Source organism: Lipophrys pholis, assembly GCF_963383615.2.
Source record: "Lipophrys pholis genome assembly, chromosome: 15".
Classification (NCBI taxonomy): domain Eukaryota; kingdom Metazoa; phylum Chordata; class Actinopteri; order Blenniiformes; family Blenniidae; genus Lipophrys; species Lipophrys pholis.
Window position 1 is genome coordinate 4,828,033 of NC_137642.1, and position 22,648 is coordinate 4,850,680.

General features: G+C 40.9%; 1 protein-coding gene across 2 annotated transcripts; it reads left to right on the plus strand.

Moving 5' to 3' along the window:
- Positions 1-129: 129 nt before the first annotated feature.
- rasgrp3 (RAS guanyl releasing protein 3 (calcium and DAG-regulated)) lies at positions 130-18,350 on the plus strand (the record flags this gene model as incomplete). Of its 2 annotated transcripts, XM_080482296.1 has the most annotated exons (15): positions 130-199; positions 1,086-1,183; positions 3,510-3,577; positions 4,485-4,616; positions 5,778-5,925; positions 7,921-8,094; positions 8,345-8,461; positions 9,377-9,655; positions 10,402-10,482; positions 10,954-11,067; positions 11,163-11,278; positions 11,964-12,111; positions 12,459-12,495; positions 13,240-13,389; positions 15,269-15,903. In XM_080482296.1, the coding sequence occupies 15 exons, from the start codon at positions 130-132 to the stop codon at positions 15,673-15,675; spliced, it is 2,139 nt and encodes a 712-aa protein (XP_080338422.1). In that variant the 3' UTR covers positions 15,676-15,903. The 2 variants fall into 2 exon arrangements, with proteins under 2 accessions (XP_080338422.1, XP_080338421.1); XM_080482295.1 differs by lacking the exons at positions 130-199; positions 1,086-1,183 and adding an exon at positions 17,278-18,350 and having other exon boundaries at positions 3,521-3,577; positions 15,269-15,636.
- Positions 18,351-22,648: the final 4,298 nt, after the last annotated feature.

Below are 22,648 nucleotides of genomic sequence, written 5' to 3' on the forward strand. Positions count from 1 at the left end.
CCCACCGACAGACGATACATGGACAACTGTTACCGACAGCTAACTATCTGCCACTCCTAGGAAAACCCTGACTGGTGCACAGCCGTGAGCAGGAAGTGTTGGACAGCATCGTCACTCCAGCTTGGGATCATGGGCTCGTCCACGTTAGGGAAGGCAGCCACTCTTGACGCCATTTTAAATGAGTGCATTGATGCATTTGGTGAGTGACCAGCCTACTGATTGATTGAATCAAACTAGAAAGATCCCCACTGGAGTTCTGCCATACAACAGCTCAGTCTTTATTCCAGAGTCTGTAAGAAGATGAACTTTCCCTTTTCTAGACCAGGTGAAGAGTCATAAACTTAACTACCAATTATATATTTGGATTGTGTGAGAGAATGCCAACAGCAAACAGATCGATCCATCCAGAGGAAGACCCACATCTTCTGTCAGCTAAGATTAAAAACCACAACTCACAGAGTGGAATTCAGCTGGATTTGGTCAGTTTAATGATTCTCAACAGATTTTCATCACGTCTGTATTTATGTCTTTTAAAAGGTTAAATTTTGTTTTCAATATATCTGCTTTTGAAAAACAGCCCCCTGCTTCTGCTTAGAGCTGCAGGCATCTTTCTCTAAACTGCAAACTACCCCGGAATAAAAATATGAAAGACTGTTGAAGGTGGTTTACATGAGCAGAGAGAAGATCGGATCCTCATGCAAGTTAAAGACCTGATTCCTTTTTTGTTGGTTGTGTGTGAAATCAGAATCGTCCTGCCTCGATTCCACTGTCTTTGTTCTGGCCAATTTCCCCTTCATGAGTACATTTCCTGTTTATTTATCATAAACCCTTCATATCTACTTATTTGCACGTTTGTCTGACTGGATTGTCTCTGTATTCCCTGGATTAAAATCCTGCCTCATACTGTACCTGATGCCCGTCCTCTCAGCCTGACTTTGCCAAAAGGTCCTTCAACTTTATGTTTGACAATGTTTTTACCCAGAGAAGCTTCATAATTACAAACATATATAAAATAAGACAGAATGCTGGATAACAGTCTGATTTCAGGAAGACTCTGACTTTGTCTAACTTGCATCTCTTCACAGATGACAGCGGGGAGCTGCAGAACAGCCTGATGCCTCGCAGCCTGCTGCTGATGCATCGCTGGTATGTTACGTCTCCAGAACTGGCAGGAAAACTTCTACGGATATATCCTCTCAGATATGTGATTATATTGTGATTAATGTGATTAATCATCAACTGTGGCATTCTATCACAAATTACTATTTGATGTGAAACATAACTTCATCTCCACAACTTGTGAGATCCCCCCTGCCAACAGCTCGGCATCATTTCATTGACTGACTCCACAGTGCTCTTTTTGTTAAAGCACCATCACTATCCTGGCTCAGTGTTCATGAACCTACCAGGTCAGTACTCTGCTTGTTATGTACTCACTCACACGCACGGTTGGAAGTAACACTTTAGAAAGTGCTGACACAACGCCATTCCTTTTGGTAGTAATGCTGTAGTTATTGATTACAAATATAAAATATGAGATAAGTTACAGCAACACTAAAATCTATATGAGTGTTGCTTTAATCATTCATGGAATCAGGAGGAGAGGCGTGATGCTGCATCTTTCTCTGACTTACCCAGAAACCATTGTGAGCGTAAGTTGAAACTGCTGTTTGATAGAGTCCTAAACATTCTTTAATGTTAATCTTCACTGTGATTTATTGAATTTGAAACACTTATGTTTAGGAATTCACTCAGAAATATTGACTTGTAAAGTAACTTTTCTCAATTTTTCTGAATCAACCAAGTTCCCAGTGTTTCACCACGATAATATTGAATACATTATGCATTATTTGCAGTAACCAGTAAAGAAATAAAAACATGTCTAATCATCTAGTATTTGTATTGATATACAGATTTTCAATAACTTGCTGTTCACAAGTCTTCTCCAGATTCTTCCCACCCTGCTTTACATAAGCAGAGAGTGAATTCCGAGCAGCGTCCTCCCGTCTTCAGTCACCATAGCGATATGAATTAATTGTGAATATGACCTGAAGGCAACAATGAACGACTGCTGAAATGGAAAACCACGTGCAGGAAGCATGACAGCGTCAGATTAGCTGGGAGGTGTGGGCTGAAACACCAAGACAAGTTCAGACAGAACAAGACTGGCAAGCAACTGGGGAGCATGAAATGAGAGAGTGTCAGAAAACCACAGTGGACGGAGCTCAGCGCAGCAAACAAGGGAAGCCTTCATATCATGACAGGACACTTTTGCCTCAATAGAAAAATAAAAGGGGAATTTCCAGGCATGGAACAATTGTTTCCTGAAATACAAGTTAACTCTATAAATGTGGTGGGAAGACATGGAAAAATGTTTCCTGAAATACAAGTTAACTCTATAAATGTGGTGGGAAGACATGGAAAAATGTTTCCTGAAATACAAGTTAACTCTATAAATGTGGTGGGAAGACATGGGAAAATGTTTCCTGAAATACAAGTTAACTCTATAAATGTTGTGGGAAGACATGGGAAAATGTTTCCTGAAATACAAGTTAACTCTATAAATGTGGTGGGAAGACATGGGAAAATGGGAAAAAAAAAAAGAAGGAAGGAAAAAAACACAACAAAACTTTTCACCCCAGAGAAAGAGAAAAGAGTCACTTCCACAGTGTGAAATACGAGGGGATCCGGGGGGTTATTCAGTCGATTGCTCTGGTAAATGTGCCAGATTGGTGCCAATTAATGTCGTGTCTGGATTATTGGATTATACTGCACAACTTTGCCTCTCCTTGTTCTGAAACAACCTGCATCCAGACAACTTTATCCAGTGTAGCCTCTCATTTCAGAGCTTTACCTTTGGCTTCTTTTAAAACAACCCAGAAACACTTTTTGTTTTAGAAACAGTGATATGTCAGGCAGAATCTGTCCATAGTTTTGGTTCATTGTCACATTGTCTTTCCATCCGTATGTTAAACCAGTCGTCCATTTTTCCATCAACTCGGGTCAATCTCTAAAAATATATCTATACCAAGAAATGCTCCTGAATCGTTCTCATCGCAGCAGGTTTTAACAGACATCATCTCACCACTCCAATCTAAGCTTCCCTTTCTTTATGAACAAACCTTTATGGCACGAGAAGTCAAAAGGTCAGTTAGATGATCTGAAAACAGACACAAGAGAGAAAAGGGAGTTTTACACTGAGAATGGGAGAAGTGACACACTTAAAGGTGATTAGACACACGGAGGGAAGACAAACAGGAAGTGTGCTGCAACGCAACAAAACAGTTGAGGACAAAATGAAAAAAACAGGAAGTGACAAACAGGTAAGAGTCATAGACTTTACACAGACACGGAAGGAGACTTGATGGGAATCTGTTCAAAACTACTAACATCCTTCTGAAAAAAAAAAAAAAAAAGGAAAACGCAGCTCTCTTTCTGTGTCTTGAATGTGATGATTTATTTTGCATTAATGTGGATCAAAATATGAAATGACAATTCCTTAACTTCAGTTCACGTACCGAGACGCCAAAGCCCACAACAGTCAGAGGAACCGGCTGAAGATCTGTTATCTCATGAGGTAAGGTCTCTTGTTAACCCTTCGATCTCACACCCGTCGCCACACTTAACAAAATAATTTGTTCAGTTAATGTATTTTAATCACGTCACACATTTACATGTATTCAGATTAAGTAAATTAATCCCTTTTAATCATGTCATCTGATCAACATGTATTAGAATGAACGTTTCAACAAAGAGAAACTCAACTATGTTATTCAAACATATTTCTGATATGGAAACTAAACAAGTGCTTAGTTGATATTTTTTTTTTTTTTAGTGTATAGCCCAGGAAAGATGCCTGAATTGACTCGTACTTTCTTTCATACTGAGTTTTCATGTTTTTATTTTCAATATTGTAGTTTTCTTGCCAGATTCATACATTTCAATAATGTGCATCAAACTTTTTATCTGCTTATGATCAAATCTGCAACCTTCCCTCTCACTATCAGATAGTCTGAAAGAACTCAACCAAATTCTTTGTCGAAGTATTGGATTACATACTGGGATCATTTGGATTTATTTTGTGCACATTTGAGATTGAGACTTACTGTATTAGAACTCATGCAATTGTTTTGTTACTTTAACACCACAACTTTATTTATAAGAAGGTACATGAACAGTTTATTTTGTTACAGCTTTGTTTCTGTCGTCTCTCGCTATGACGCCCATGAGCCCACAGTTCAGCATTAACCGTTAACATGTCGTGGTGACATAACCGTTTCACTAAAGTCTTGTTTACTGGAGGATCAGCACCGAGTTGATTCCTACTGAAATGTTTCGGGGTTAAAAGTAAAGAACATCAGGGTGAGGCCAAGACAGTGGAAACCATGACGAGGGGGAACTGCTGAATTTGTGACTTTACTCCTAAAGAGCATTGAGATCAATGGAAAAAGGATTTGCTCCTAAATACAAACGTGTGCCTCCAGGTACTGGATAATGACTTTCCCTGCTGAGTTCAACCTGGACTTGGGTCTGATCCGGATCACAGGAGAGTTCAGAGAAGTGGCGGCTCGGCTCGGCTGCGACGAGCATTTCAAACTCATTGACATCTCCACCATGTAAGGACCCCAAACACCTGCAGAAACACCACTCATGTGATCACTATTGGCAAGTATATTAAGCAGATCCACTTCATGAAAACAACTTCATGGTACTAATATGAGATGATTGGAATGTCATGATGTTGTGCTGTCAGTTTATTAAAACTAGTAACTTGAAACATGGCTGAAGGGCAGTTTTAAAGGGAGGACTATGTGGAGGAATATTTCTAATATTATCCATCTTTTTAATTCATTCTTTGGTTGTATAAATGGCTGAAACCAGAAGAGGTGACCTAAAAGGGTCTGATTTAGTAGGATCCACTTTCAGTTTTACAAGTGATTTACTAAGAAAAACACCATGAGTGACTTCCTGCACAAACAAGAGGATTTAAACAAGGTTTTGCATGTTTTAGATCCTGTTTGCACAAGGATGATCATCTGGAGAATGTATTGCTTCCATGAACTGAACTGAACTGAATTTGGCTGATAAAAGAAGAACTCAAAAGTTGATCTGTCAGCAGGTGAAAGCTGTGGGGGAAGAAAAGAAAATAACAGAAGCGATCCAGCAAATCCAAATCCAAACAGAAAAGGTCTCATGATAAGGTCCAGAAATAAAATTCATGGTAGCAGAAGTTGAGTTGAGGGAATGCATCTCAAACCAACAGCAGCTTCAGGCTGAGCCAAACGGCACCATCTTTTCAGTAAAACCCAAAGTATCCAGAGCTAGGGAATCACATTGTTCATTTATCTATTGGCATAATCACCTTCCTGTATGTTTGTGTGATCTGGAAGACATGCCTGGTATTCAATATTTAGAGTGTGTATACAATATTGTGTTAGTGCTCAAAGTGACAGCTTGACTCGTACACTTGGTCTATAAAGTGGAGGAGAACAACAAAGAGTAATGATCAGAAGACCAGATTGGCCGAGGCTCAGTTGGCAGAATAGGCCGTTTTCCAATCTAAAGGTTAGTGGTTTGATTCCCTATCTTGACCTTGTTTTGGGTAAAACACTGACCCAAGACATAGACCAAATAAAATGCAGTCATAACAGCTTCTTGAGATTGCACTGATGAAAAATACATCCTATTAGGATCGAACTACCTGGGTACATGCACCATATTGATGTTTTGGCAGCTTTTAGTTTATCACCTTTTTCTATCGCTTGCTCTTTTTGTAGTCCTTCATATGACTGGATGCGGAAGTTGACCCAGCGGAAGAAACAGGCCAAGAAAGGCAAAGCATCGCTGCTATTTGATCACCTGGAGCCCATTGAGCTGGCCGAGCATCTCACCTTCCTCGAGTTCAAATCCATCCGGCGGATTTCGGTAATTCAAAGTGAATCAATCCATGATGAATTTCAAAGGTTTATACCAACAATACAAGCTCCTTTCTAACCAGCTTACATGTATGAAAAAAGGTTCAAACATGATATTGCATGGAATATCTGCATCTGCTTATGCACTGAGGATTAAATCTCCGAAATAACACACACACTATATACAGCACTTATCGCTTTAAACAGGGAATATTGGGTATTTGTTAGAAATCGTGCAAAATACTAGAATGTCTAGAAGATATTATGTGCAATGTGCAGTGTGGTTTACAACACTTTGCTTGTTTATGACTTGGTCTAGTTTTAATATATCTGAAAAGATGATTTTTATCAGCCTTTAGCGTGAAGCTGCTGTTATTTTCCTCAGCTGGCTCACCACATTCTTTATTCTTGACTTATTCCAAGATGTTTTCTGAGTTGTCTCCTTTCTCAGATCTTCAGTGTTTTCTGAATCATTCTTGATTTTCCACCCTGTTTTTCACTTCGTCACAGATCATCTTCTTTTTGTTTTTGTTTTTGTTTGGCCAAGTTAAGATTTGTCGTTGTAACACTTCAATAACTGTAACTTAACACATCCAAATAAATTCCACTTCAAGGTCTTATATTGCGTGGAGTTTAAGGTAAATTGTGGTTCCATTAAGTTAATCTATGGGACAGCTTTTTATGATAACTTCTCTTCTATGTCTGAACCAAACATTGAAGCCCAGAAAACGCTGCCATGTGCAGGACTGATGGCATGAAACTGAAGAGCTGATGTAGAACTTTGAGCTCACACCAACTCACGTCTACGTGATCTGAAAGTTTTCCAAAGACGGAATCATTAGCAGGAAGATTTCAGTAAAATAATGTAGGAAACAAAATGATATGAGAGCAATGACAAGGTGATGAAATGTAGTTTCTTTAGAGGGGGTGACTGTCTGTGATGTGAAAAAGTTTCTTCCTGGACTTCTTTAAGCCTTTTATAAAAAACTACCATCTGTCCTTCCTTCCATCTTCATTCCTGCTGGGGTCTCAGAGGCAGTTTAGAGAGAAAAGACAAACAGATATCTCTGTGCCTCAAACTTCCTCCAGCTCTTCTGGGGACCCCCAAGTCACTTCCAGACCAAAGCAGAGATCTAATCTCTCCAGCGAGTCCTGGGCCGACCTCGGGGCTTCCTCCCTGTCAGACATGTCTGGTAAACCTCTAGTGGGAGGCGAGCGAGGGGCGTCCGAATCAGATGAATTGAATGATTGTTCTGTATCTGAGGTTCAACTCTCCAAGGAGTTTTGATTCAATGGTGACCTTTACTAGGGAATTGGACAAGGACACCCCAGAAGCCCAGGGATGGTGCTCCATAACCTCTTTGAGGCCAACAAACAGTTGCTTTCCATGGCCTCTCTAAACTCCTCCCACACCACTGACCAACACAGCTGCAGCACTTTAGCCAATTACCTGTATGCATTGTCTTGAGTCACTTGAGCAAAACTAAAGGCCTCCTTTTGTAGCTTGACAGTTCCCCAGGCGGCTGGTGTCCACCAGCATGTCCTTGGGTTGCCACCATGACAGGCACCAACAAGCTGCTGGCCACAGCTGCTCATAGCTGATTCCACAATGGAGGTCTTGGACAGGGTCCTCTCAGACTGCAGACCGGGGACAAACTGCCATGGAAAACACTAAAACATCTTGGACAGAGTCGTCTCCTAACCTTTCCCAGCATACCCTCACTATGCACTTGGGTGTGGGTGAAAAATACAAGAACAAAAAAACAAGATGTAAAAAATACGAAGCACATTTATGTTTCCAGTGGGATACTTGTTTTAAATTAAGAAGAAAGCTCTGTATTTCTCATGCAATCTATGATAGAAAACTCCACATTAAATAATGTCAACAAAGTCATTGCTCTGGCTCTTTGTTCAGTGGTGCTGTGATTGGTGTTTTGTTGTTTTTTTTAAATAGTTTTACTGTTTTCATCATTTCATTGTAATGTTTGGTTGATTTTTGATCCAGTTCTCAGATTACCAGAGCTACGTTATTCACGGCTGTCTTATGGACAATCCAACTCTGGAACGCTCCATCGCCCTTTTCAATGGTGTTTCTCAATGGGTCCAGCTGATGGTGCTCAGTAAGCTCACGCCACAGACCCGCGCAGAGGTCATCACCAAATACATCCACGTGGCTCAGGTGAGACTGAATGGAGGAATCGCCATGTGTCACAGATCACATCCAGCTGCACTCCCCACAAACATTTTGGACAAAAAATGTTGAGACAATAACAAAGATCAACTTTCAGTCAAAACAATGAAGTTGGGCAAAGGATGAACCTCTCCCCCCCCTTTCATTGAAGCCATTTCTGAATTTATAGTGGGGTAGGTGTGTTGTGGGCAATTGGGGAGAAAACTTTCCTTTCAGTCGTGTCACCTTCTGTCTTCAGAAACTCATGCACCTGCAGAACTTCAACACTCTGATGGCGGTGGTGGGGGGGCTGAGCCACAGCTCAATCTCTCGACTAAAGGAGACTCACCTTTACCTGGCTCCAGAAGTCGTGAAGGTAAGCCAGAGCCAGTTTGATCTGTAAAGAGCACAAAGACAACAAATCAAGTTTTAGGATGGAAGAATTCCTATTATTTCACAAACCCTACATTGACAGGAGTATTAAAACAGTCCACCACTTGTTCATAGATCGCATGTCTCACATTCAGTATGCACGATTATCACTACTACAGTATTAGTGATAATTAGTGTCACTAATTATTGTCACTTAGTTGTATTAGTAATACCACTAAGATCACAAAAGATTACAAATGTTGACGGTCTGACAATATTTATGACACTTTCTTTACCATCCAGGATGCATTGTATTTCAATTCACATGTAGAATTAATAAATGTGGTTAATTTCTTGGGGGCTGCACGGTGGAGTAGTGGTTCATGCTCTGGCCTCATATTCAGCCCAGGGCCTTTCAGTATAGAGTTTGCATGTTCTCTCCATGTGTACATGGGTGTCCTCTGGTTTCCTCCCACAGTCCCAAACATGCATGCGAGGTGAAATGGTATTGCTAAATTGCCCCTTGGTGTGAATGTGAGGGTGTGTGTTTGCCCTGTGATTGACCTTGCCCATAGTACCCTGGTATCGCCTCCAGCGCCCACGACCCTGAACAGGCTTTAAAAATGCTTTTGACAGGTGAAAATTGATTCTGACCTTCCTAATTGAGCTACAGATGGTTCTCAGGCTGCTGATTTTTCTTCATCAACAAAACGAAACAAACCCCATCAGTTTAGAAAAAAATACAGATACAGAAAATGTAAAATACAGAAATTCCCCGTCAGCCCCAGAATATCCCAGATGTTAACAGATGTTCACTGTTCTTCAATCAGGAACATTCATTGTTTGAAGAGTTGCCACCACACTCTCCTAGTAACTCAGCTTCCTTGTCAACCTGAGCATTTCTCATTTTTTGACACAGATCTGGAGTGAGATGACAGAACTGGTATCCTCCAACAACAACTACTCTTGTTACCGAAAGGCTTTCAATGAATGTCAGGGATTCAAAATACCTATACTGGGAGTACACCTCAAGGACCTGATCGCAGTGCATGTCGTCTTTCCCGACTGGGTTGATGATCATAAGAGGGTGAACCTTGTCAAGATGCATCAGCTTTACGTGACCTTTAATGAGCTGGTGTCGCTGCAGAGTGCGGTGGCCCAGGTTGAGCCCAACATGGACCTCATCTACTTGCTGACGGTAAGCGATCATTACTGCACAGGGAGGAGCGAGGAGCAGCCTGAAAACCAGCTTCAGCAAACAGAAAGATGTTTCTACCACTAGCAGTCCAACACGGCTTTCTAATTTGTCTAAAACATGTTCTATTTGTTTTATGCCTGGCGCTACCTTCTATTCCTTCAGTTTCCTGGTGTCTGGTGCCCTTGTGTCCTCTTCTGTGCTCCTTGTCTTCCCCTGATTACTCTTGATCATTGTCTGGTGTGTCTCGCCAGCCCTGCTTTCAAATGTATTTAATGCCTCAGTTTGTCCCTGTCTCGTTGTTTGTCCGTCTACAGAGTTCTGTTTCTGTTGTCCATTTTGCTTTGAGTTTGTTCAGTGATTACTTTACTTCATTTCAACTCAGTCTTGCATTTGAGTCAGTTGTCGCTCTAATGACAGATCATTTTCAGTCAACTCAGAACTTTAAACCATAAGTTTCATGTTGGACCATTCTGTACATCAATGATGAGATTGACTTATTTTAGATTAAACTCATCAATGTCCTGACTTTTGGTTCATCATTATTCTTCACTTTTTCACTTGTTAGAGGGGGAAGGTTTTTATGGCTCACATGTGTCTTCTTAGCTTATTCAAAGGCTTTAGAATACACCTTGTGACATTGTCAGTCTTTTACATGGCATATACTCCCACTGATGTTTTCTTGCTGCAAATCTCAATTGTAAATAGATTCTTACTTTCCTCATACTCAACATTCTTGTATTTTTCAGCTTTCTTTAGACCTTTACTACACAGAAGATGAGATTTATGAACTGTCCTTGCTACGAGAACCACGTAACTCAAAGTTATCAGTAAGTTTCCGACAAATTCCCAACCATAATAAGGCAAACATGTTCATGGGAGGTTTCCACCTGCAAATGTTCTTATGCTGCATCATGATAGTTCTCATAGAATATTCATGTCAGGAGGATTTCCTCGACAAAACCTCAGGGAGTTATGAAAATGAAGACACCAATATAACTGTTAAAACTTACAACTAAACTAGAACAGGAAACTGGGAGATTAAAATCCAATTGTATGGATATGACTTAACATGAATGATTAAAGGACAGAAGAGCCACACCACCCTTTCAGTTCTAACAGAAGACATGGCAGGACAAACAAAGAAAGAAGTGTGACATGGAACTGATTATTAAAAAGATTAAACCTAAATCCGGCTCCCTGACAATACCACGGATAACAAGATGACTTTACCATGACTTGTTTGCCTATTTAAGAGTATTTTCATCTTGAACAGCTCCTTTTATGTTCCTTTACTTTAGCCCACCTCCCCAACTGCTCCCAACAAACCTCTCGCCCCACTGGATTGGGCCTCTGGCGTCACCACCAAACCAGACCCGTCTGTCGTCAATAAACACATCAGGAAGATGGTGGACGTGAGTTGACAACTTTCCTTTTCTCAAATTGATTCTCAACATTGCAGAAACATGGGCGGACATTAGTGACTGGTGTCTCGTCTGCTTTTGGGAAGTCTGTCTTCAGGAATTATGACCATGACCATGATGGCTATATTTCTCAAGAGGACTTTGAGAGCATCGCAGCCAACTTCCCTTTCCTGGACTCTTTCTGTGTTTTGGATAAAGATCAGTAAGTACAGATCAACATACGCAGCTGAAGTTCTGAGAACAACTTACTGTAGTGACAATGTGATGCATTGGTTGGCACGCACACACACACGCACGCACGCACGCACACACACACACACACTTTGTCTGAAGACAATTTTTTTTTTTCTGATTGAGCTGAGGTGCATCTCTTAAGGTTCCTGGAAGTCAGAAACTTTTTCCAACTGATTGATTCACTGGAATTCTATATCAAATGTACTGAATTGCATCGTCAACATTCATACATTCCACTCCAGGTTTGTGTGCATTTCAAAGAAGCATGATACGGTGAGTAGCATCAAACACAACCAGTAGTATGGAAATGAGGGTTTTTGCATGTATTAGACCAAGTTTCCCAAAGAGAAGGAGCCTTTATGTGGTGTTGTTTATGTGCTGTTTGTGTTTGTTATGGACTGAATGGAGGGTAAAATGATCTATGAGACCTATGAGTGGATATGTCACAGACAACTGACTATTACAAAGTCAATAAATAAAAGTTGTGATAAAAGTCTTTCACCACAATAACAGCAGCACCTCTGCTGATGGCTGAGCTGATTTACAACTCCTTTTCAAATGTGATAAAAACAGACACAAACAATCCAAAACACCTGTTTATCATGATCTTGATTCTCTGCTTCTCCTTTGTTTCCTCTCGTCCTTCCTCTCAGAGACGGATTAATTAGTAAGGATGAGATGACGGCTTATTTCCTCCGGGCCAATCCACTGCTCCAGTGTAAAATGGGACCCGGCTTCATCCATAACTTCCAGGAGATGACATACCTGAAGCCCACATTCTGTGAACACTGTGCTGGATTTGTGTGTATCTCTATCGTCTCCTCACTCTATGTTGTGTACATCCCCAGTGTTACTGCCTGCATTGACAGAGTGCCATGTCACATGACTAATGTGTCTATTCAGTTTGCCTTGACACAACTTCCATTCCAGACAATCACACATTTAGCTTTGTGGAGTACTTCTGCACTGAGTGCAGGGAACACTTATACACTTGAGGTCAGCAGCATTACCGCAGACATACATTCAGCATCACAGGAGAAGTTGTGGATTGGGTTTTTTTGGGGGTTTTTTTATGTTCGATGGTGTCTTTTCATTTCCTCATGTTTGTTTTTCTGTTTCCTCCTCTCTTTGTGTTCCTGGCTCTGCAGCTCTGGGGGATCATCAAACAGGGCTACAGGTGCAAAGGTACAGTTTGATCAAACAAAGACGGTCTTAAATGAGCTTTGTGGTACATGTAAAATACCTTAATGATTTTTCTCATAATCAGATTTCAGGCTATTTCCATGTGTTGGCGGCAATATGCTTAAATTAACTTCTTCACATATTCTAACGAAATTTCTTTCATAAATCTCTGTCATTTTGTTTTGAAACTTCAACCACACAATAAATATGAACAAGACAGGAGCCATATTGATTAATTACATTCTTATCTGCTCATTATATCTACTGAACAGCTGTGAATACTTGCTACTACTTTTTGTCTTCTGACTGAAAACCATAGCCAAATGCAGCTCAGTCTAACATTGAAGCTTTCTCATATATTTTCCACCATTAAATTGTAATCCTGTCTTTTTTTTTTTTTTTACATTTTGTTCTGCCGGCTGATGAAATTAAATTCTAAGATAGCAGCAACCGCACAGCATGATGATCAACAAAGAAGAAACAAGAGCAATGAAAAGGAAAATAGTTCTACAGTCTAAAAGTGACCATGGAGTGGCACAGAGCAAACAACTGAGACTCCAGACAACTCTATCACAAGTTTATACACTTTTTGGAGAGCTGAAACCCTTCAAATAATAAGAATTATAACAATAATCTTCAGCTCAGCTGAATGTACACATTATCTGTAGTGATCATCCCCACACTGCACACAATGCTTGAACTGTTGTGCCTCAACCATGAGCTGATGAGTTTTGATCTGTGTTGCAGACTGTGGTGTGAACTGTCACAAGCAATGCCAGGAGCTGCTGGTTCTGGCCTGTCGGAAGCTGATTCGCTCTGGTTCTCTGGGCAGTGTTTCTCCATCCAGACTGACCCACAGCTCACTACCCAGCAGCCCCGCGCTGCCCATCTGTAAAGGTCATCCTACAATGCTAAATGTACTGAACAAACGCCACCAGACGGGTAACTGCGCATGCAAAGATATCTGTATGTCGAGGGCAGTTTGAAAATGAGGGAACTAACAGAGTTGCAATAAGAGATAAAGGAAGAAAATTTGTCACCGAATGTTCTGAATGTTTTGTGTCGTACGTATTTTCTCCTACACTAAAAACTTTGTACATTAAGCAATTGAATATATCATTTTTTTTAATGAAATTGTCTTTTCTAAGTCCATTTGTGAAGTCAAGCAGATACAAGCACCATGTGATGCATGTCATCCTGGTCACTCAGTTCTTTCTGCGCGCTCTGTGTGTAGAAGAGCAGTGAGCACACAGTTCTGACATGATCACGTAAACGGCTGCTCTTCACATGCACTGACGGCAGGAACATTATTCTTCAGTTGTTTTACTTACGACAGGAGCTACGATGCTAAACGGACCTGCTGGTTTGCCTCACATTTTAATATGAGATGCAGGTTGTTCATCCGACTGGGGTTCAGCCTGGAGCCATGATAACGCCACGTTGGGACAAAACGTTAAAACACTCCCTTTCACCAGGACCTGCAGAACCAGGCCGAGAGACGGGACATAGTCAGAGAGAAAAAGGTTAAAATCAGACAGCAAGCGAATTCACTCACTGCAGATCTGATGGGAGCAGGAAACACAGATCAGGAACTTCCAGAGAGAAAAGCTCACTGGTCAGTGAAAAACGGAGCATCGTAACGAGAATAATGAGTTCTACTCAATAGTATATGTTAAAGTAAAACTTTAAAAGTAGAGACTGTGTTACAATCCCAAACTGAGACTGAGAGCTGATTCCAAATGGGAGAGATGTGATCTTCCTGACAGTACAGACATTTTGCTGAAGCATTTTGAATCAATCTGGGACATTTTAAAGTGCTTTGGAGAAATAGATAATGGTGGATTACTATGGCAACGACAGTCGTGTGAAGAAAATAGGACACCCCATCTTCAGTTTTCTATCAAGAAATATTCACATGTTCATCTTTTGTTTTTATTCATATTTGGAAAAGAAAGTGATTTCATTGCAGGTAAACAACAAAAAAATACTTAAATTTTTTTTTTTTTTTACTTATTTAACAAACAATATGAACAAAAATGTGGATTCTAACTGAGGAAGAAGTTCGGACACCCCACCCACCAATAGCTAGTGAATGTCCTCCACTTGTAGACTATTTTCCGGACAGTGGACTGGACCATGTCAAATTGTTTTGAGATCTTTTTATATTACTTAGCAGACTCATAAGCTGCTATATTCATCTATCTGATGACCTCAGGAAGCACTCTGGATCCCACCATGGGGTTCACTCTCCGCTCAGCAGTCAAGAGCAGAGCTTACTACATTTCTGACATTTAAAGAAGACAAGACTCCTTCAATATGCTCAGTTACGACGTTCTAATCAACTTTCTGTGATTTTAGCCATTTTAAGTGTGGATAAATGTGTGTGGGGGGGGTGTCCTAATGTATTCCTCACCAGGAACTGCATGTTTTTATTATTTACATTTTACAGAAAGTTTCAAAAATAATTTTCTTCCATTTTAATTGTTTATTTCTATTATTCAAAGTTTTCAGGAGCATTAAAATTTATATTAAATATCCATATGTCCAAATGTGTTAAAAAAAAACCAAAAAACACATAGTCTTGGCCTGAGGATGATTCAGGGTCTCTAATTATGAACTCCAGTTTTGTCTGAAATGTCTCTCAGTATTGCCACAATGACTGGAGGTCGTCTGAGCAGGACAAAAGAAAGAGATTTTACCAACAGAAATACCACTGAGTGATCAGCAAATACTAACTGATGACCTCACAGTGTTTTGTTATTTTTCTCTCTTTCAGATGAGGATGAGGTGTTTGAGTTCCCAGCCGTCGCACCTACAAGTCCAGGTCTGGAATCTCAGTCCATCACTCTGATGACCGGCTCCGCTCAGAAGATCTCTGTGTGCCTGCAGAGAGCCACCACCAGCCAGGCCACGCAAACTGAGCCGCTGTGGCCTGAACACAGTTATGGGACCACAGACAGCGGCTCCCACACCTTTCCCAAAATGAAATACAGGACTCACAGGAAGATGTCTAAAAATAAAGGTTTTGCTCGGTGGGAAAACCAGAATGAAAAGCAGCACCCACTGGTTTCTTCTCGGTTCAGTGGGAAGTCCCAGGAGAAGCCTGAAGTCTCCATAGCAAATGGGATTACACAAAGAGAGAAGGTAAACCATTTAGATTTTGAGATAAATAAGTCGTTCTAATGGAATGAAATGTCCACATTCATCTGGATAATTGGTCGGATCAAACTTTATTTTAATGTCAACCATAAGAAAAAGATCAATCAGCAAATTCAGCTCTTCAAATCCATAATCATTAACCCTTAAAGTCCAGATCCAAAATGGCTTGTGCTCCGTGGTTCCTTTAGCGATATGCAGGTAGAGAAACTGAGGTACTGTGAAGAGAAATCTCTTATTTTAGATGAACGTTCTGTTGGGATTAGGAATATGACAAAGAAGGGAGACTGGTCAGAGTTGATGGGAAGACGGATGGAGCCAAATATGGGGCAACCTTAGAGGAAAATACCTGTTAGAGTCGGTTCATGCTCGTATTCATAATTACTTACTGACAGAATCTTTGTGATCTTGCAGGTACGATTCAAACCAACTTAATGCTGTACCAGAAATTCCCAACCATTTTTCTCTTCAATCCAGCAGTATGCTGGTCAACTGTGTCACAGGCAGGACTGAGATCCAAAACTGAGACTGGATGATTCCCAGCTCGTGTTGACGCCATTCACAAGGTTAAAAAGTTGTTTTGCTGCTGTGGTTTGACCTAAATCCAGACTGGAAAACACTGAAGTCATTATCTTGTGCCCTAAAATCATAAAGTTGTATAAAAACTGTCTTTTCAATGAGGCAGGTTTGATATGGACTTATTATTAATCACTAAAGCATCCAGAATACTTCATACATAAAAGTTTGATAACTACATCTTTCGAGCTTTTGGAAATATGCCAGAAGAGAGTGGTTGCCTATCTGAAGTACATCTGGGAACTGGGGATTATTTTCTTTTGTTCATTCTTTTTGTCTTGGAACAAGACTGCTGTCAGATAAACTCATTTAACCACAAGAGGCTGAGCCGAGACATGAAGCCTGTAGGGCCTTTTGACCTTGTTGCTCTTCTGCTCTCATTTGGCCTCTGCAGTACAAACAGAAGAAACTTCAACAGTGAGGCCTCTGAAGATTATAAAATCCTAATCTGGTGGAATCTTTTCATAAGCTCCTCTCAGACAGGAAGTAGCTTCAGGAAGTGGAGCGTCAAAATTTGAAATATAATTTTTTAGCAGAGGTGTGAAAAAAGACAAATTTGACCAGATTCTGATGTTTAATTGACCCTTTTGATTGGACATTACCATGTTCTGTACGGCAGCAGAAAGGATTTCCAGGGGGGGGGGGGGGGGGTGTTAACCATGGTAGATTTAATTGGGTTTCTCTCTGTAAAAAGCACCTAGAAATGACTGTGTTGTATTTGGTGCTTCATAGATAAAGTCGAATTGAAAATGTATTGAACAACGTACTAAATTGACAACTTCCTTGGTTAAAAGTGAACATTCATGATACATAAACCAAATGGATGCTATGAAGATAAATATACAGGTAATGTAGCAATTCCCACTGAAAATAAAAGGGACGTCCGCCATGTTTTGTCGTCATGTAACTTGAAGTCTGCCAGCAGAAAAGACGCATGAAATAAGGAAATGAGTCAGAAAAGAAAAGACAGATGAAACAGATGGTTTAATATAATCAATGTAAAGGCAAACATTTGTGATACTAATGACTGAATGACTATTCCTTTTTCTCCAGGACAGCTGACTTGGTCGTGGTGGTAAGGGTCAGTCCCGCACGTCCAGAAGGCCCACGGCAGCTGGGACCAGGAAGCTGTTCTCACTGGGGGAGGTGCTGGGCTGCCTGAAGCCCCCCCCTTGCTGACCTGGAGTTATCGTGTCCCATCTAGTCTTCAGCATAGCCTGTGCTCCGTAGAGCTGGGAGCAGGGAGAGGAGCTCGGAGGGGCACAGACCCAGTCACAGCTGTGGCCGTTCATCTTCAGTATCCTAGGGATGGCTGCAAAAAGATTAACTGACAGGAAAAGAGAGAGGCTCGTTTTTAAGGTCAAAAACACAATGGAGTTGTATGACAGCCGAGATGTTTGGAGGCGGAGTTGCAAATAAAGGGAAAGACAAACTGAAAGTGGATGTCAAAGTAATCTGACTGATTTTTAAGTATGAATGTAATTATCATCTCACTCTTGAATCCATTTCATTCTTTGTGTAAGACCCAAGTCCTACATGAGTGTGACACTCTGGATGTTACCAAGAGTTCTACTGTAATTCAAAGAGAATATATTGGAGTTCCTAGTAAGACAAAGATCTGACTGTGGTTCAGTGGTTGAATGGTATTTATTATAGATTCTCTATTATACAGCAGCACCAGTGGTAAGGTATGCATTTTGTGAAGTCTTCAGTTTCTGTGTACAGTATTGTCAGTCAGTTGAAAATAATTTAGATTTAGTGTCTGTGGAGATGGACTCTGGCTTCTCTGAACTCATCAAAGAGATGAATGTCAAAGAAAACCATAAGGTGCGTTGCAGCAGGGAGAGACCTTCACCAAGTGGGTTAAGGTTAGAGACCCCTGACCTTTATAGTGCATTCTGTACTCCCATTGGCACTGGGGTCTTAAAAAAGAAATCATATTCACACATCTCAGTTGATTGATGCTATTCTACCTTGATGGTTGGAGATTTTCATTCCCATTGAGAACATAGCAGTGCATGCCCTTGGCCAATGTTTAGCTGAATTATTGTTTTTCCCCAATAGGAAAAAAAAGCATGGAAGCATAGTGCAAACATGTATTTCACATTATTTTAATAAACTTTCTTAAAGAAATACAATAATGAACCTTTTTTGTGGTATGAATTTTATGTATTGTGAAAGTGTCTTTACCTGGCAGGAGTAGAAATCATACCTGGAGCTCACAACTGAGGATAGAATCATTAAGTGTTTGCTGTCTCACATAGTGAATAATAATTCACATGTGCAGGAACAGAGCTCCATAGCCTTCAGCAGTCTCTGCAGGGGGGAATCGCTCCTATGAAAGAAAAGTTCTTCCTTGAGAGTCGATATAAAAAATTCATGGATGCAGTGGATCTGAACACCAGTGTTGTGTAAATGAATCCCCCAAAATTGACAAAAGTTTTACTCTCGTATTTGCTGTCGTGTAAACAGACAAAAATTGAGATTATCTGTTGTCAATAGCTAATTTATAACAAGTCACAGACACACTGTTATTTACATGGCATGCTTGAACGCAAACTCTAAAGTGCTAAATGGTCAAATAAAGACTGTCAGAAAATGTATATAACAATCGTAGTTAATGCAAATTTTCAATGTTTCTAATCCAATCTGATGTGAATATTAATGTGTGATTATCACATTCACAACACTAACATCCGACGGAAAAGTAAAGTAACATAAGTCGAATTAAATATTTCATTATGAAACAGCTATTTGGGTGTTTTTTACATAATTTAATTATTTCAACTTTCGACACAGTGCATGTTATTATACAGTATAACGTACACATAAAATATTAAACAATATATTTTCCTTTACACGTATATATTGTGTTTTACACAAATACTGAATTGAAATAAATTAGAGATGGTGGTAGAAGCCAGAACATATTAGACTGACCTTCTGACTCTTGGCCAGATTGTTTGATCCTAACTCACACAGATTAAGTTTACAACTCAAAAACATATAAACTGGATTACTAAAGTCACAACTATTGAGATTTTGCAGAATATATAGTCATATAGAAGACTTTGGGGCAGCCACACCGCCATCCTCTGTGTCCTGTCCGGGGAGCTACTGCAGCAGGCGACCCTGCTAACCCAGGGTCCAGACACAGAAGGCAAATCTTTTATTAATTAGGCTCCACACACAAACCACCGCACACACATCACTGCCTCTTACAGGCCAGTCCTCCACCTGTGTGAACGACTTCCTCCACCTGTCACCCCTGTGACTCCGCAGATCCTCCCTTAATGTGGAAGGAGGTGATCAGCCATTAACATGTCAGGTGCACTGCATCCACCTCCATCCCACATAGCCCCAACCCCCTGATTTAGGGGGCCTAACCAACCCCCTGGTGTTGGAGGCAAGGGTGGGGCACCGGGAGGCAGCACGGCTCAGGAGGCCGGTCACAGTGGCTGCCCTGCTGCCACGGGTCCCCTTGGAAAAGGATGGGGCGAGTCGTGGTCGCCGGGCTCGCTCTCCCACTCTTGGCTGCTACTGCTGCCGCCACCGCCCTCCAGCTCACGTCGCGGCTCTCCAGCTCATTGTTGTATCTCTGACCCTGGATCTACAGGTTTCACCCCGCTGAAACGGAGCTTTTACTTTTACGCACCTGTTTGTTCAAGTGAAGTTAGTTTTTCTCTGTATAAGTCACTTGAGATGTGTTCTATTTGGTGGTATAGAAAAATGTTAATGATTTGAACTCTGTTTATCTTGTTTTATCAATCACACCAGTGAAATTTGATCCCAGAGGACAAGTACTATCAAAAACAAAAACAACCCAGCCTTAACTTAATGTGACCTTTGCCACGCTAATGCTGCAAGAGAATGAAAACTCCCAAAGAAGTAAGCAGTGACTTAGTGAGATTATGCTTTAAAGGATATTTATTGAATAATTGCAGAAAATGTGAGAAAGAGAAAAAAAGTAAAAAGTTGGAAACCAAAACCTCAAATTCTAAAAAGCTCCACTTGAACATATATTTAACCTTAAACATATTTAGCCAAAACAAATTACTTATCTAAAAAAATACACACCGCCGTGAGAGAAAGAAGAAAATACAATATGTAAATTGTAGGACAATTGTAGTTTGAAACAACAGCTCTTATTCTCAATTCCTTTAATCTTAGTGGCAGCAACAATAGTTGTTGCTGCAGTTGTCAGAACAGTTGTTGTCACAATAGTCGTTGTTACAACAGTCGTTGCTGTTACAACAGCCGTTGTTGTTTCAATAGTCGGTGTTGTTACAACAGTCATTGTTGTCACAACAGCCGTTGTTGTCACAATAGTCGGTGTTGTTACAACAGTCATTGTTGTCACAACAGCCGTTGTTGTCACAATAGTCGTTGTTGTTACAACAGTCATTGTTGTCACAACAGCCGTTGTTGTCACAATAGTCGTTGTTGTTACAACAGTCATTGTTGTCACAACAGCCGTTGTTGTTACAATAGTCGTTGTTGTCACAGCAGTCGTCACAACAGTCGTTGTGGCAAGAGTCGCAGTTGCAGCTGAGGCTGAAAAGAGGAGTAGTTGTAGTTGTTGGAGGAGTAGTTGTAGTTGTTGGGGGAGTAGTTGTAGTTGTTGGAGGAGTAGTTGTAGTTGTTGGGGGAGTAGTTGTAGATGTTGGAGGAGTAGTTGTAGTTGTTGGGGGAGTAGTTGTAGATGTTGGAGGAGTAGTTGTAATTGTCAGAGGAGTAGTTGTAGTTGTTGTTGGTGGAGTAGTTGTAGTTGTTGGGGGAGTAGTTGTAGATGTTGGAGGAGTAGTTGCAGTTGTTGGGGGAGTAGTTGTAGATGTTGGAGGAGTAGTTGTAGTTGTTGGAGGAGTAGTTGTAGTTGTTGTTGGTGGAGTAGTTGTAGTTGTTGGAGGAGTAGTTGTGGTTGTTGGGGGAGTAGTTGTAGATGTTGGAGGAGTAGTTGTAGTTGTTGGGGGAGTAGTTGTAGATGTTGGAGGAGTAGTTGTAGTTGTTGGAGGAGTAGTTGTAGTTGTTGTTGGTGGAGTAGTTGTAGTTGTTGGGGGAGTAGTTGTAGTTGTTGGAGGAGGAGTTGTAGTAGTCGTTGGAGGAGTAGTTGTGGTTGTTGGGGGAGTAGTTGTAGATGTTGGAGGAGTAGTTGCAGTTGTTGGGGGAGTAGTTGTAGATGTTGGAGGAGTAGTTGTAATTGTCAGAGGAGTAGTTGTAGTTGTTGTTGGTGGAGTAGTTGTAGTTGTTGGGGGAGTAGTTGTAGATGTTGGAGGAGTAGTTGCAGTTGTTGGGGGAGTAGTTGTAGATGTTGGAGGAGTAGTTGTAGTTGTTGGAGGAGTAGTTGTAGTTGTTGTTGGTGGAGTAGTTGTAGTTGTTGGAGGAGTAGTTGTGGTTGTTGGGGGAGTAGTTGTAGATGTTGGAGGAGTAGTTGTAGTTGTTGGGGGAGTAGTTGTAGATGTTGGAGGAGTAGTTGTAGTTGTTGGAGGAGTAGTTGTAGTTGTTGTTGGTGGAGTAGTTGTAGTTGTTGGGGGAGTAGTTGTAGTTGTTGGAGGAGGAGTTGTAGTAGTCGTTGGAGGAGTAGTTGTGGTTGTTGGGGGAGTAGTTGTAGATGTTGGAGGAGTAGTTGCAGTTGTTGGGGGAGTAGTTGTAGATGTTGGAGGAGTAGTTGTAGTTGTTGGAGGAGTAGTTGTAGTTGTTGTTGGTGGAGTAGTTGTAGTTGTTGGAGGAGTAGTTGTGGTTGTTGGGGGAGTAGTTGTAGATGTTGGAGGAGTAGTTGTAGTTGTTGGGGGAGTAGTTGTAGATGTTGGAGGAGTAGTTGTAGTTGTTGGAGGAGTAGTTGTAGTTGTTGTTGGTGGAGTAGTTGTAGTTGTTGGGGGAGTAGTTGTAGTAGTTTTTGGAGTAGTTGTAGTTGTTGGGGGAGGAGTTGTAGTATTTGTTGGAGGGGTAGTTGTAGTTGTTGAGGAAGTAGTTGTAGTTGTAGTTGTTGTTTGTGGAGTAGTTGTAGTTGTTGGGGGAGTAGTTGTAGTAGTTGTTGGAGTAGTTGTAGTTGTTGGGGGAGTAGTTGTAGTTGTTGGAGGAGGAGTTGTAGTTGTTGTTGGAGGAGTAGTTGTAGTTGTTGGAGGAGGAGTTGTAGTAGTTGTTGGACGAGTAGTTGTAGTTGTTGGAGGAGTAGTTGTCGTAGTTGTTGGAGGAGTAGTTGTAGTTGTTGAGGGAGTAGTTGTTGTTGTTGTTGGAGGAGCAGTTGTAGTAGTTGTTGGAGTAGTTGTAGTTGTTGTTGGTGGAGTAGTTGTAGTAGCTGGAGGAGTAGTTGTTGGAAGAGTAGTTGTAGGAGGAGTAGTTGTCGTAGTTGTTGGAGGAGTAGTTGTAGTTGTTGGGGGAGTAGTTGTAGTTGTTGGAGGAGGAGTTGTAGTAGTTGTTGGACGAG